Raw genomic sequence first — 13,600 nt, 5'->3', positions numbered from 1 at the left:
CTGAACTAGATGAGTGGCACTGATGGTATGTATAGCTGTGAAATGTGGAGACAGGAGTAAACAGATGTGGTCAAAAAATCCTGTGCCTACACACTCTAGTATGTTGTTCTGTTTGTTGCAGTGTTTCTAACACCTACACTGCAGCAGTAATGAAGATGTGATAAGGAATTGCTGACAATTCTTCTGTACTTGTTCCATATTGCTGCATTTGCACTTTGGACTTTTCTGTGTGAAGAGCTAGCTTCTAGTCCTATGAGAAATGTGAAAGTTTAAAAAAACACTTTAAAAACATGACAGATTAAGGCAAGTCGGGGGGTCTTACCTTTCTTCATTGTGAAAATCTGAACTAAGGTCTGCAGATTATTTTGTTCATAGGATGATGATAAAATTAATCCTACTGTAATTCAGAACCGTGAACTTCCTCCTGATAAATAAGAAACTTCTCTGCTTATCTGAGATTGTACGTTTCTGACATGCTTTGAATGTGGGGGAGAGCAGGCTGAATTGCTATTTGCTTTTCAAAAGCAGTGGCTCCTTAATATTGTGCCGGATTCAGGGTAATTGGTCAAAGTCATTACAGATGTGACTACAAACCATAACAGAAAAATGAGATCAGAGAAAATTAATGTTTAAACTATCTGGATCATCTCACTGTATTAGACTCTGATCAGTTAAGGCATTTTGCTCTGTTCGGATATTCTTATTTGTGTTGTACTACTCCTCAGCCCAAGTAAAAGCAGAATTAAACCCAAGTGATCTAGTGCTTAAGAGTATAATAATCTCTTTGTTAATGAGAAGTCTTGGACAAGATTTTTGAGTTTATGTAAGATCATTATATAAGGTTATTAAATTGCATCCCACATGCCTCTGTGAAAGTAAATTATCCTTACTGAAATATGAATGCTAAGCTAAAGTAAGTCATAGGGGCTCAGTAAAGCATAAAGAAGGTTTTAACAAATTTGCAGTGTTCTACTCTACTCTCTAACATATTTAACGATTTTAAATGGAACAGATCTATAATACGGTAATCTCTTCTCTTCTTAAGGGACAGCTGGACTAACAGACTCTTTTCAATGCCATGAGCTATATCATCCTGCTGTATTTTCCATAAAAGTTGAACTCTGTAAATTTGGCAGACAAGCTTTCAAATTTGTCCAAATTATGCATTTTCCTTTTGAACCCAAAGAAGAATTTGAAAGCAAGGCCTTGTAGAATCAATAATTCAAGTGTTGATGTATCTTCCATCACAGACAGATATTTGCAATTTGATCACTGATGCAATTTTTCAACTGACTTTCCTCTTTTAGAAAATGTGAAGAAGCAGCTTAGCAGTGGAGAAATGAACCTTAGCAGAAGGGACATTCTCCTGAGATACCCACATATATATATATATATATATATATATATATATATATATATATATATCTCCACAATAACAAATGTTTTGCAAACATTCAAAATCTGGGATTAGTTTTTGCCCACTCAAGCCAAAATCAAAATATCACAGACTGGCTGAGGCTGGCTGGGACCTGACCCAACCCCTCTTCAAGAAGGGACACCCAGAGCAGGGTGACCGGGGCCATGTCCAGGTGGAGTTTGGAGATCTCCAAGGAGGAGACAGCACAGCTTCTCTGGCCAGCATGTCCCAGTGCTCCACCATCTGCACAGTAAGGAAGTGTTTCCTGGTGTTTGGCTGGAATTTCCTGTATTCCAGTTTGTTCCCATTGCCTCTTCTGCTGGCATGGATACCACTGAAAAGATCTTGTCTCCGTCTTTTTTGTACCCTCCCTTTAGGTCTTTGTGCACAGCCCCTACTCCTTCAACTTTCCCTCGGAGAAAAGATGCTCCAGTCCTATCATCATTTCAGTGGTCCTTCACTGGACTCTCTCCAGCAGCTCTATGTCTCTCTTGCACTGGGAAGCCAAGAACTGAGCACTGCACTCCAAGCATGACCACCAGTGCCAAAAACATCACATTTATTAGAATTGCATTTACAGAAAGACTGCAACTGAAAATATACTTAGGGGCTATGTAAAAAAATGTAACAATATTTACATTTTGGAATGTCTTATTTTTTCTGGATGGAAGAGGGAAATGTTCTCAAGGCCAGTGAGAGTAAATGAAGGCTAAAGGGCATGTGAAAGTAGACTTGTCCTTTTAATGGACAGCCTTTCAGAAAGCCAAGGCTTGCTGAACTTGCTTTTCTCCTCTCTCCTTGTGTGACTGATTTAATCTACCTGGCTACAGACACTGCAGCTCAGCAGGCATCCAAAAGCAGATGGAATCTACCAGCGTGCACTGTACTTGAACTCCAGAAATAAAGGACAGTATCTCCCTCAAACTTAGACTTTCACTGTTACTGTCAAGAGAGGAAAGAACTGGTGACTTAGAGCAGTCCAACTTTCCTAAACTTGCTATTTTTTTCTCAGAAGTATTTTGTTCTTCTGAAAATCTGTAAGAAAAATATGCTATGTTAGATTCCACTGCAAGGAGGCTAGATTACTTTTTCATAATGATAGCCACACCAGAAGGTATTACATCTTTTGGAAACTTTGAGTCTCATCTAGGTTAATTCTTTTTTTTTTTTTTGTCTCACTTACAGAATGTATTTTCTGTATAGGTAAGAAATACTTTGCTATAATATGAATAAGTTATCTTGCCATTGATTCGTAGTGGAATTACTCTGGTTTGTTTTGTTACGGTAGGGCTAGTTTCAGCTTTAGGCTGAATTCAACATCAGCCTGTATTTTTCTTGTCAGGTCATCCAACAGATCACTAGCTTGGCTGTCAGTTTCCTTCCTTCCTTCTGAATAAGATTACCATTCACATTCTGTCCTGTACAATGGATATATCCAATTACTAGTGAATCTACATTATCTGTACTCTTGGCTACAGCTATTTTGCAAGCAATTCCTTCATGTATTTACGAAAATTAAAAGTGACAGTTGCCTAGTGTTCGAAGAAATAGAAATTACATACATTATTTGAAAATGTAACTGGATGAATAAAAGACCTCCAATCCTGTAGCAAGCAAGCCTAATTGTCTCAGTTTATTGATATAAATGGACCTATGGAGTATTGATTTCCATAGCAGTTTTGATTGTTCTTAAAGAAATGAGAATAGCAGAAACAGTCAAGAATTGAAGATTTAGTGTTCATTTTCAAATGGGAGAAGATACATGGGAGCATTCATACTAAATTCATACCTTTTAAAAGGTGTTGTGAAGTTCCTCATTTAAAGAGGGCTTTACATGTACGGAAAGCATAATTCCTACCATAATGTTTATGAACACTTTATCAGATGAAATTAACTTGGGCCAAGTAAGATAGAGATCTTCCATTTAACATCCTAGCATGGGCATTAACAGATGGTTTTCAAATGTTGTTAGACAAGGCCATGAGCTGAAAAGCACTTTCAACATGGATATCAAAAGGAACTGAAGATATCTATGAAGACTCCAAAGCACATGCTCAGCACTTGCTGGTATCAGGCCGTAAATCAGCTCCTTAAATTGGAGTTGCCTTCTAGACCAATATGCATGGTATATGCATGGTATGGAGCTATCATGAATGACTAGAGAAGATTCTCATCTTGCCTTTCTGCCTCCCATAATGAATATCTGACCCACTTTCTACTGAGAGGATCTCCATCGCGTAAGTGTTATCTGCTAGGGGTGCAGCCTTATTTCCATAATACATTCTCTCATTTTTTCCCTTAAAAGCACTAGGCATTTATTCCTGTTTTAACTGACATTTTAAACCGATTTGCAATGATACATGGTTAAAAAATAAGCCTTCAGAAGATGGGAGTTTTGCTACGAACAGATTTAAGTAGCCTATTTTTTTCCTCTTTCAGCTTGAAACTGCAGACTGCATTTATTCTTCCTGGGCTGGGAAAGTTTTCTGGCCCTGAAGCTGACTGGCACCCCGTGTCTCTAGTCCATAAAGCCTATACCCAAAACAGGGTTGGTTTCTGCACCTGTGACAGGTGGCTGAAATTGTGCCAAAAGTTCACCAGGGAGTTAACAACTTTTAACAGTTTAACAGTACCATATGATTGCCTGGACTCCTACTATATGCTGGCCTCCTTTAGTTTGCTAACACAGATGCAGCCAGTGTTTTTAATTTAAATAAGATTTTGTTGTTGTAGTTCTGCATTTAAATATTCAGGTCCTTCTTACACTGCATGATGATAGAAGTTCTGAGAATTTGCAAGGTCACTTTTGATCCTTTAAAATGACACCGTCTATGAACATGCCTCAGTTGAGCTCAGATTTTGATGTCAGACCCATTTTGATCCACATCTTCATTTCTGTTTTCCATAGACTCCTAAGTTAATGCCTTCTTGAGTAAATACATTATTGTCCAGTTTTCAAGAAAGGGAAAAACAAGAGTGAGAGTGAAAGAAAAGAAGACTGATCCCCATCTGGGGAGATGTCAAAAGCTCCGAACTCCTAACAGCTGAAAATCATTCAAACTGTAACACAAACTGGACTCAAGCATCCTCAGCACTCTTGTCTTTATTATGGGTTGTTTTTTCTTTTCTTATTTTTCTTTTCTTTTTTTTTTTTTTTTCTCACAGCAACAGTCAAGCTATGTATTAGTGACAGAAAATCTGTCCTGACATTATAAATCCTCCTTCAGCTAACAATCTGCAGACATTATCAGGGTGAACAGCATTTGGGCTCAGGCAGGTGGGAAATGGGTATGAGTGGCAAGGGAGAGCCAAGATGCTGATGTTCTGAAGCTATCCATCTCTGAAAGAGCCTCAAAGGACTCATCAAATTGCTGTAGCCCACTGATGGTGATTCAGCCACTGCCTCCTCTCCCCCTATTCTCCTCATAGCAGGCGTCCCTGAATACACCCTGCACTCTGTGCCAGGACAAAATCAAGATCATTTTCTAAAGTTAACTAGATTTAGTCTGTGTTCTCCTTCTAAGGAGCTACTGTCAGCATCTTATGTATGGCTGAATTAAAATGAGCCTTGTGTAATTCCAAATCCCTTCTGAGCATGTATTTATTCTTCAGTTAGGAAGATTGTGGTTCTGATTTTTTTTTTTTCTTGCATTCCAATTTTCTTTGCAGAATTATTTTCATGAAATAGGACTATTTATATTTAGACTCTGCTTTTTGAATAATCTTAGCAGTATTATACATGAAAATATATGCATTTGGTTTGTGAAGTTGGAGAAATTTATTAAAAAGTTACTAATATATTATGGTTATGTTCTACCCCTTCTCTAACCCGCTTGTGTTAGCACAGACGGGTAAAATGCTACTAAATACTTGAGCCTCTATTTCTCAATATGAAATAAATTTCACAGTTTAAAATATTAAGAATCTAATCCTGACACTGTGGTGCTTGTTGAAGAGAGCCCAGTACTGGTTTTGATGTTAATGAGAATTCTATCACTGGCTTGAGAGCCATGATAAGCTACAGCTCTGCTCCTCAGATTAGACTTCTATTTTGTAATGGTGAGGAACATAATACCTTTGAAAACAGAAACTCTTATAACATCAGTTATGATGGTAAAGGTTTTTTCAAACCAGGGTTCCTGACTGAAAACTAATTTAGAATAATTTTTATGTGCTGAACTTCAGTGCGATGCCTTATATATCTTTATGCTTCCGCTATGATTTTATGGTAGACCAGCAGCATCTTAGTGACTATCTCTTTGCAAACATTTGCCAAAATACATGCAGTGTGTAGCTTAATGCTTTATCCTATAGAAGTTCTTGACTCAGATTTACTTTACGTGTCTCATCACGGCAATGATTCTGCACCTCTGTAGCAAGTGACCTATGAGACTTGTTTTTGCTGTGAGCCACTGACTGTTCCAGAGCTGCACAAGGCATTCTGCAGTGGTCTTTGGAGGTAGATGTCAGGGGACTGAGAAGAACACGCAGAAAGACAAAAAACAATGGATGGTATTGAAAATAGGGATTTCTAGACTACTTTTTGACTAGGGGAGATAAGACAAACTTGGGCATTTTAGAACAGGGCTCCAAAGTGACAGAGGCAGGTTCTCATGAGATTTTACTGCTGAATTTTTAACCTCCTTTAGACGATTTTACATTCAACTCTACTTTGTAAATTTTATTTCTGCTGTCTTTTTTGTTTGCTGCTGGTCTTTTGATTTCTTGCAGAGGAATGTTACTCTCTAGAAGTGGATGCAGGAAAAAAATGTATTGGAGAAATTTGCTGCCGTTAGCATACCTGAAAACCCCTCTGTCATATGTCTGCACTTTGTGGCATTATTCATGTAGAAGAAAAACGCTCCCCTCTTTCAAACAGTATCATTTCGCATCCGCTTCACAGAGTTGCAGGAAGGGCCCTGTCTCAATTATAAAGAAGAGAGAGCCTATTAAATATCATACTCTTTAGGAATACAGGATTCTCCTCCCTGATGTTTTAGCTCTAGAGATCATCTCTTTCTTTTGCTTTAAAGAGAAAAGAAATGCTTTACTTACTAACATAGTCTACAAAAGTATGAAAAGAACACTTGACAAGCTATTTATTTTTAGAGTGTCTTCTGCTTGTTTTTCCAAATGGTAAGAATTTAGATTTCTTATTTTAAAGTAGCTGAGGGATCACTGAGAGGCTCATTTCTGAGCACTATGCATTTAAGTCTTTGCCACAAGCTCACCCCGTGGTGCATTCCTGTGACAAAAGAAATGTCTGCAGGGCAGCTTTCTCTCATGGCCTTGCCACTCAGGATCAGTGGACTTAAAGACAAGGTGATTTAAAATCAGTTTTCTAAAATATTGCTTTATACTGTGTGTGACAGGTTATGTAATGGATTTTTTCCAGCGTTAAATTCTACCTGTCAGGAAACCTAGTGCTTTTATCCTCAGGAAGCACCAGTGCTGCCCACTGCAATGTGATAACCTTGGGCAAAGCAAGCTAGGCTGTCCATAGAGGCACAAAGCACAAGTTCCCAAGCAAGTTAAGCCCACTATCCCTCAAGATAAATTATACTCCATGAGAGAAGGGGAATGTTTTCATTTTTTACCTCTGTAACCACAAATTATAAAAACTGAAGGAAGTCCTGGAATATTTGAAAGAATAAAAACACTTAGAGTGAAACATTTTTTTCTGTTAAATACTTTAAAAGATGACACCTGTTTCGGTAAAATAGAGAGCAGTAATCTACACTCTCATGTTCTGCAGTGTACACTAATTCCCAGTGCACCTTTACACATTTGCTTTTCTCAGCTCTGATGTTTTGGGAAAAAAAAAAAAAGAAAATAGAATGCAGAGAGTAGAGTACATCTGTTTGAGATATGTTAGCCTATGCATTCAGGGAGGAAAAGAAGAATTTAAAAATTAGATACATTAAAAAAAAAAAAAAAAAAAGCAAAAAATGTTCTTCAAAATGAGTGCTTTTTGCTTCAAATATAAAGATTTTTTTTTTTTTCCCTGCTAAAAGCTTAAACAAAACCCCGAAGCCTTGGTGTACCAGCCCGTCATGTCCCTCCCACCCCCTCCAGTTTGCTCCTAGCATAAAACTGCTGCAGACAGAAGCAGAATACGGATTTTGTTTTCCACATCTTTCAGAACATGTGGGTATAATTTAATGCATTAAATTGCCGGGAGTTTTTGTTGCTGTTGTTGTTTGCTTTTATTTCCTTCCCCTCCAGTCTTTCTACCATAGTTAAACAAAATGAAGCAGCAACAACTATAACCCCAAGGATTACCTTGTATAGAGTCATGCAAAGCTTAGACTTAATTTTTCAATAGCAAACTAAATGCTGAACGTGCTGGAAATCTATTATTCATCTCAAAGTACTAGAGATGTGAAGGATTTTATTCATTTATTCATTCATTTTATTTTACTTAGAGTACCATTCATGCTATCTATTAGTTGGAAGGAAGAAAACATTGAACCCCATAGAGAAAAAAATATATTAATATAATTTAAAATAAGTCCTTAAAACTGTATCTGCCACCTTGCATTCATGGCATAAGTGACAAATATCTTTTTGTAGTTCTAAGTCAACTACTAAACCCATGCAAGGAAAATGTTCCCTTTAATAAAGAAAAATGTTTCTGTAGCAAAGCCTTCAGGAAGAAGTTTCAGATCTAACCCACAGAAGTTATGGGCAAGTTTTAAGAGCTAGAAGGGGAAGGTTTCTAGCCAACAGTAACTCCTGTTTTCTTCCAAGCTGGCAAATACCCTATCTTCTTTGAGATCTCTTGTGTGTGGGAAACCAGTTACAAAAGGGTCATAAGAAGTCAAATGGCAGCCATAACTTTTCTGCGGGCACAACTCAGAGACTGTTAGGCATATGAGCACCTCTTCCACAAGAGCCCTCAGCAACTGCTTTAATGGCTCCTTTTAAGGAAAAGACTTTGCAGCTCAGACCTTTGAAATAAGCTACAGAACTATGAGCTATGGTTGTGTGATAAGCTTCACTTATTCCAAGGAAGCTTTTTGATGTTCCCAGGCTCCTGCATTGAAAAAGTCTCTTGCAGGGCAGATGCTGGACATCTCCTGAACCTTCCTGTGTGTGGTGAAAGAAGAGAGAGATAACCAGGCATGAGAGTGTTTCAAAGCTTTGAAATTCATTGAGCACCTTATGAAATGAAGAGGACAAACAGCTGTTATTTCCTTGTCTAGGTGAGAAACAAAAGAGGGAGCAAAATAAAAATACACAATGTCCCCATTTTAGTGCCTTGAGTTTCTGAGAACTGGCAAATCACTAAAGAGGGCGAAATAATGGGCTTCCACCCTTCATTCACTGGGCTGAGCTCAAAGCAGTCCATAGCACTAAATACTAATAGTTTAGCTCTCTGGAGACAGTGCAGTTGAGGAAATTATACAGTCCTTCTAGGAGAGCTATGGCAAATTTTGCCACTCTTAAACTACCTAAATCAATTATGCCTAGTGAAGAAATCTTTTCTTCTTTATGGGAATGGTGCTTTGTAGGGTTTAAGACACAGGGTGAGATTTGTACTAAAATTCTCGATGCTTTAATGAGGCAGCCTTTCTGAAGCAAACACCTAAAGTCTACATCTGATCAACAGAGAGAGAAATGCGTTACAGGAGGACCTCCAGAGGGAAATATTTGCCTCAATTGATTGGATAACCTTTTCTTGTTGATGACTTTATAAACACTGTACTGTCTCCATTAAGGATATACCTTAGCTACTGACACTAAGGTACCAGCTCAATGCTTAATCCAGTTGAGCAACATTCCGACCATGCCTATAACAATTAAATGCCATCTTAAAGAGTCTGCTTATCTCCATCTAGCCAATGTGAGCAAACCTTAATGATCCAGACCTGCTCTGTAAATGGAGCAACTTATTCTACTGACAATTATCTGTGACAATGGATTTACTAGGTCTAAGATGGAGCTGGTTATCTTCAAAGTAGCTGGTATGTTGCTGTGTTCAGGATTTGTGGACAGAACAGTGTTGAAAACACACCAAAATTTTAGTTGTTGTTGAACAGTGCTTACACTAGCAAGGTCAAGGTCTTCTCTGTTTCTTGAACTGTCACACCAGCAAGTAAGCCGTGGGTGCACAATAAGTTGGGAGGAGATCCAGCCATGACAGCTGACCCCAAAAGACCAAAATGGTATCGCATTACATATGATGTCATATGGCAATGAAACTGGGGGAAAGAAGGAAGAAGGGAGATGTTCATCTTTCTGGTGTTATGCATGATGAGCCCTGCTTTTCTGGAAATGACTGAGCATCTGCCTGCCCCTGGGAAGGAGTGAATGAATTCCTTGTTTCACTTTGCTTGTGTAAGCAGCTTTGCTTTACTTATTAAACTGCAATTAAACCACAAATTTTATCCCTTTCACCTTTCCAATTCTCTTCCTAACCCACTTGGAGGGAAGGAAGGAAGGAAGGAAGGAAGGGCAAGTTTCAGTTGCCTGTGGGGCTAACAAACAATAATGGTAATGTGCTCCAATTGCTTGTTACCTTTAAGAAGGAATTATGAGAGGAGACTGTTTATAAAAAGATGTGCTGAAAGTTTCTGGATCCAAACTGTTGCTTGCTCTATTAGGCAAGGTATTATTTCCTCAAACAAAGGTGCCAATATTTGCTTATACTGTTATGCAAACAGAAGACTTAATGTCTATTCTGATTTTAACACAGGGTAGGGAAAAAAAGGAAACAAACATCACATGATTTACAGAAGACACTTTTAGAATTGCAGTGATTTGTATGGAGATACAAACTGTTGGACTAACTTTTCAAATAGATATAAGTGAATGATTCTTGCTATAAACCGCCTCCCTTTCTGTGAATAGTGAGGAAGTTGAAGCACTGAAGAACATTGATATAAGAGTTGTCCACAGTCAAAGAAGCTGAAGGAAAAACAGAAGAAAAGCCTTCTTATCTTGATATTGACAGCAAGGGCATTATCATCACATTAATGAACTCAGCTACACTTCCAAACTGGTATCCAGAGAAATTCAGGTTACTCAAAATACTTGTGGAACTAGAGAAAGCAAGTAATTACAATAGGTCCAGAGAAGCTGTTACAATGATTCTTCTTCTTATATTGTGACTGTGGTGAATTACCTACCAAGAATCACCTGTATAATGAATGACTAGCAAAGTTTGTTTTGTATTTTTTTCTATTTTATTAAGGCAAGTTGATGGAGAAAGAACAGTAATCTGTACACCACGTGGATTATTCACATTTACCAAACAAATTTGGAACTAGAACCAATTTGCTTTAACTCTGATTCTGAAACATTTCATATTGCCTTTCTCAAAGTTTTGTCCTATCTCCCCTCTTCTGGGGTTTACTCTATAGAATCATAGTAGACAGAATTGGGAAAGACATTATCTATTTTCTCTTTTTCATTTTAGAAAATAAAAGCAATGTCATTATCCAATTTGACTAATTGTTTTGACTTAATCAAAAAAATTAGTTTAAATTGACAGGATTTCTGCATTTTCAAACTAATGTATGTTATCAAAACCAAACCAACCAACCCAACAACAAACTAGCACTCAACTCCCCCTGAACTCCTGAAAGATAGGATATCAAACAGCAGAAACAGTTACCAAAGCAGCTGAAAGGACGTCCTATATTTTAAAGCAATAAACGCTCTTAGGGTTAGTATGCATAATCCATTCAAATACTTAATGGCATTGCATTCCCAGTAGCAGAGGCAGTTCAAGGGTAACAGAACTCATGAAAGCTTCAAAACAGTATATTTGTCAAATAAGGGTTCTTGAGTTGTAGCATGCTTAAAAAATATAACCAAATGTTCATAAATTTTAGAAATTAGATATACTTTTACGATCTTTCATGTTCCAGTATGTAAGGCAAAATCCAACTCTAGTTATACATGCACAAGGTTGAATTCTATTTCTATTCAATAAAGCGATTTTGCAGTCATGATGGATGATTCTATGAAAGTGTAATTTTAGGGATGGTTAAAAAGCAAACAAGATGTTAGGAATAATAAAAAAACTAGAACAAAAAATTGCTGTGTTACAGCAAAAGCATTTTTTGTACTCTTATCTACACTACTGCAGAAATTCTGGTCACATGTCACATGGGAGACAGTAGAATAGGAAATGTACATAGAAAGACACGAGGTAGGTGGATAGACAGCAAATAGATAAGTATAAAGAACTGGGTCAATTTCTGTACCACAGATTACAGATAAGACTATGGAAGAAAAGATAGATGAAAGGAGATACAACAGAACATTTTAAAAAATGATCATTAGGAATAAAATTATTCCCTGTTCCTCAGAATCATAGCAAAGAAGAATCAAATGAAATTATCTCATAGTAGATTCTCATAGTAGAAAAAAAAAAAAAAGGAATTAACAGATGATACAGAGCACAGGTCAAAAGTAGAATATATTGATAAGGAATACCTGAAATGCCAAAATTTTAGGCGAGTTCAGGAAGTCACTTCAGAACATAGTTAGAAAAATTAATGAAGGATAATTCATCAAGGGCTATAAAACTTCTGGGTTAGGAAGTCGTTAAGTTGTTGATTCCCAGAAGTTGTGAGCTTTGCTGGGATAAGGACAAGGAGGTGGATGTTCACTTCTTTTACCCTTCCCATCTAGCCTCCTTGGGTCACTTCTTGAGGTAAGATGCTGAGCTCAATGGACTTTTGGTCTGTAACAGTACAGCTAAACTTAAAACACAGCAGAAAACAACAGTAGCAAAACATTCTTCCTTTTCTTTCCATTAAAGCACTTCTACCTTTTTGCTGTATGGAATTAACACACAACAAAATATCTTGATAAAAGCATGAGCATTTGCTCATCTTTGTTCCAAATATCTACTTGTATATGTTTTTAAATGTACTGGGAGCAAATAGGCTCTGATTTTATATTAGAGGAAGAGGGCTGTTTCAAGTGAAAATAATATAGATACACAGAGGAATGGTCACTCCAGAGACTGAACTGCATAGGTAATAGGATGCACAGGCCCTGAGCAGCAGTGCAAGTGAATTAATTTATCTGTCAACATTAAACGTTCACAACAGTAAGAAGTAAAGACTTGATGTCTCTCAAGATACTGAGAATTTAAGGCTATTTCTTAAACTGTGTTTAATTCTTTGACTTTCCAAGCCAATTCTTTGTTCAGCAATAGACAAGCAAACATAATTCCTGAGCCTTTTTTTCCATTAAAATTTTGATATACCAGTCACTGGTGGAAGTAGAATTTAAATCCTGTGATTCCAAATTTTCAAATTATAAATTATTTAACAACTAACTGGTAATACAGTCCTCCCTTTTTCCCTCCTGAATGCAGAGAACTACAATATAAAAAAGAAATAGCAGAAAATAAATATAGAAAAAAAAAAAAACTTGCATATTTTGAATGCAAAATATAAAATATTCAGTATGAAGTCTCACATATATTAGCTTTTTAATGGATTTTTTATCATTTAGAATGATTTAGGTAGGGTAAATACAGCTTGAATTTACTATTCTCTCCTCTTCCCCCTCACAAGATGTCCAGCCAAATTAGGGAATGATTTAATGTGGGTTTTTTTGTGTGTGTTTGTGTAAAATGTTGAATTGTGCCTCTTGGCAGCAATCCTCTCCCAAAAGTTTGCATGCTCCCAGTTCTTGGCACTTGCCATCCTCATTGTTTACCTGTTGTGGATATGGAACCAAATATACTACAGGACATACCATGAACAGCTGCAGCAACAGCACCAACAAAAGCAACATGTGTTGTTGGGCCTTTGGTTTCCAGGTGCTTGAGACACAGCTGATGTTCCTTCATTTTGTGACTGCTGCCTCTTTCTCATTTCAGCTACTTCAGTGCCCAAGCGGCTATAAGAACACAGACATAAGAGATGTACAGAATTACTATAGACCGTCATAAAGTACATTCACATTTCTATAATATCCTCTAATTTTATTAATTCTCACAGCTTGTGGTAACAGAAGCATGTGAGCATCAACTCTGCTATCCAGGTCATAGTTCTGTCAGAAAAGCAGTTTCCAGAAGACCACATTTAGGTGATAAGCTTATACTACTGTGCCTTTCAATCACATCTGTTCTTATCACTTCAGATGGACTAAAAGAACTGCTACACTCCGCTGAACACCAAGTTACACAGCTTGGGTAGCACTTGCTAGAGTCTG

General features: G+C 37.3%; 1 protein-coding gene across 3 annotated transcripts in view; it reads right to left on the bottom strand.

Moving 5' to 3' along the window:
• Positions 1 to 13,600, bottom strand: part of RGS17 (regulator of G protein signaling 17) — a 67,643-nt gene that overhangs the window by 16,685 nt on the left and 37,358 nt on the right. For all 3 annotated transcript variants that reach the window (XM_052694553.1, XM_052694543.1, XM_052694562.1), the window contains exon 2: positions 13,142 to 13,285. In XM_052694553.1, the coding sequence (XP_052550513.1) occupies positions 13,142 to 13,260 (119 nt within the window). In that variant the 5' untranslated portion in view covers positions 13,261 to 13,285. The remainder of the gene's footprint in view (positions 1 to 13,141; positions 13,286 to 13,600) is intronic.

This window comes from Tympanuchus pallidicinctus, unplaced genomic scaffold (assembly GCF_026119805.1).
Source record: "Tympanuchus pallidicinctus isolate F22 unplaced genomic scaffold, pur_lepc_1.0 scaffold1, whole genome shotgun sequence".
In the NCBI taxonomy this organism is placed as follows: domain Eukaryota; kingdom Metazoa; phylum Chordata; class Aves; order Galliformes; family Phasianidae; genus Tympanuchus; species Tympanuchus pallidicinctus.
Note: the sequence above shows the minus strand (reverse complement) of the source record. Positions and strands in the feature narration are given on the sequence as shown.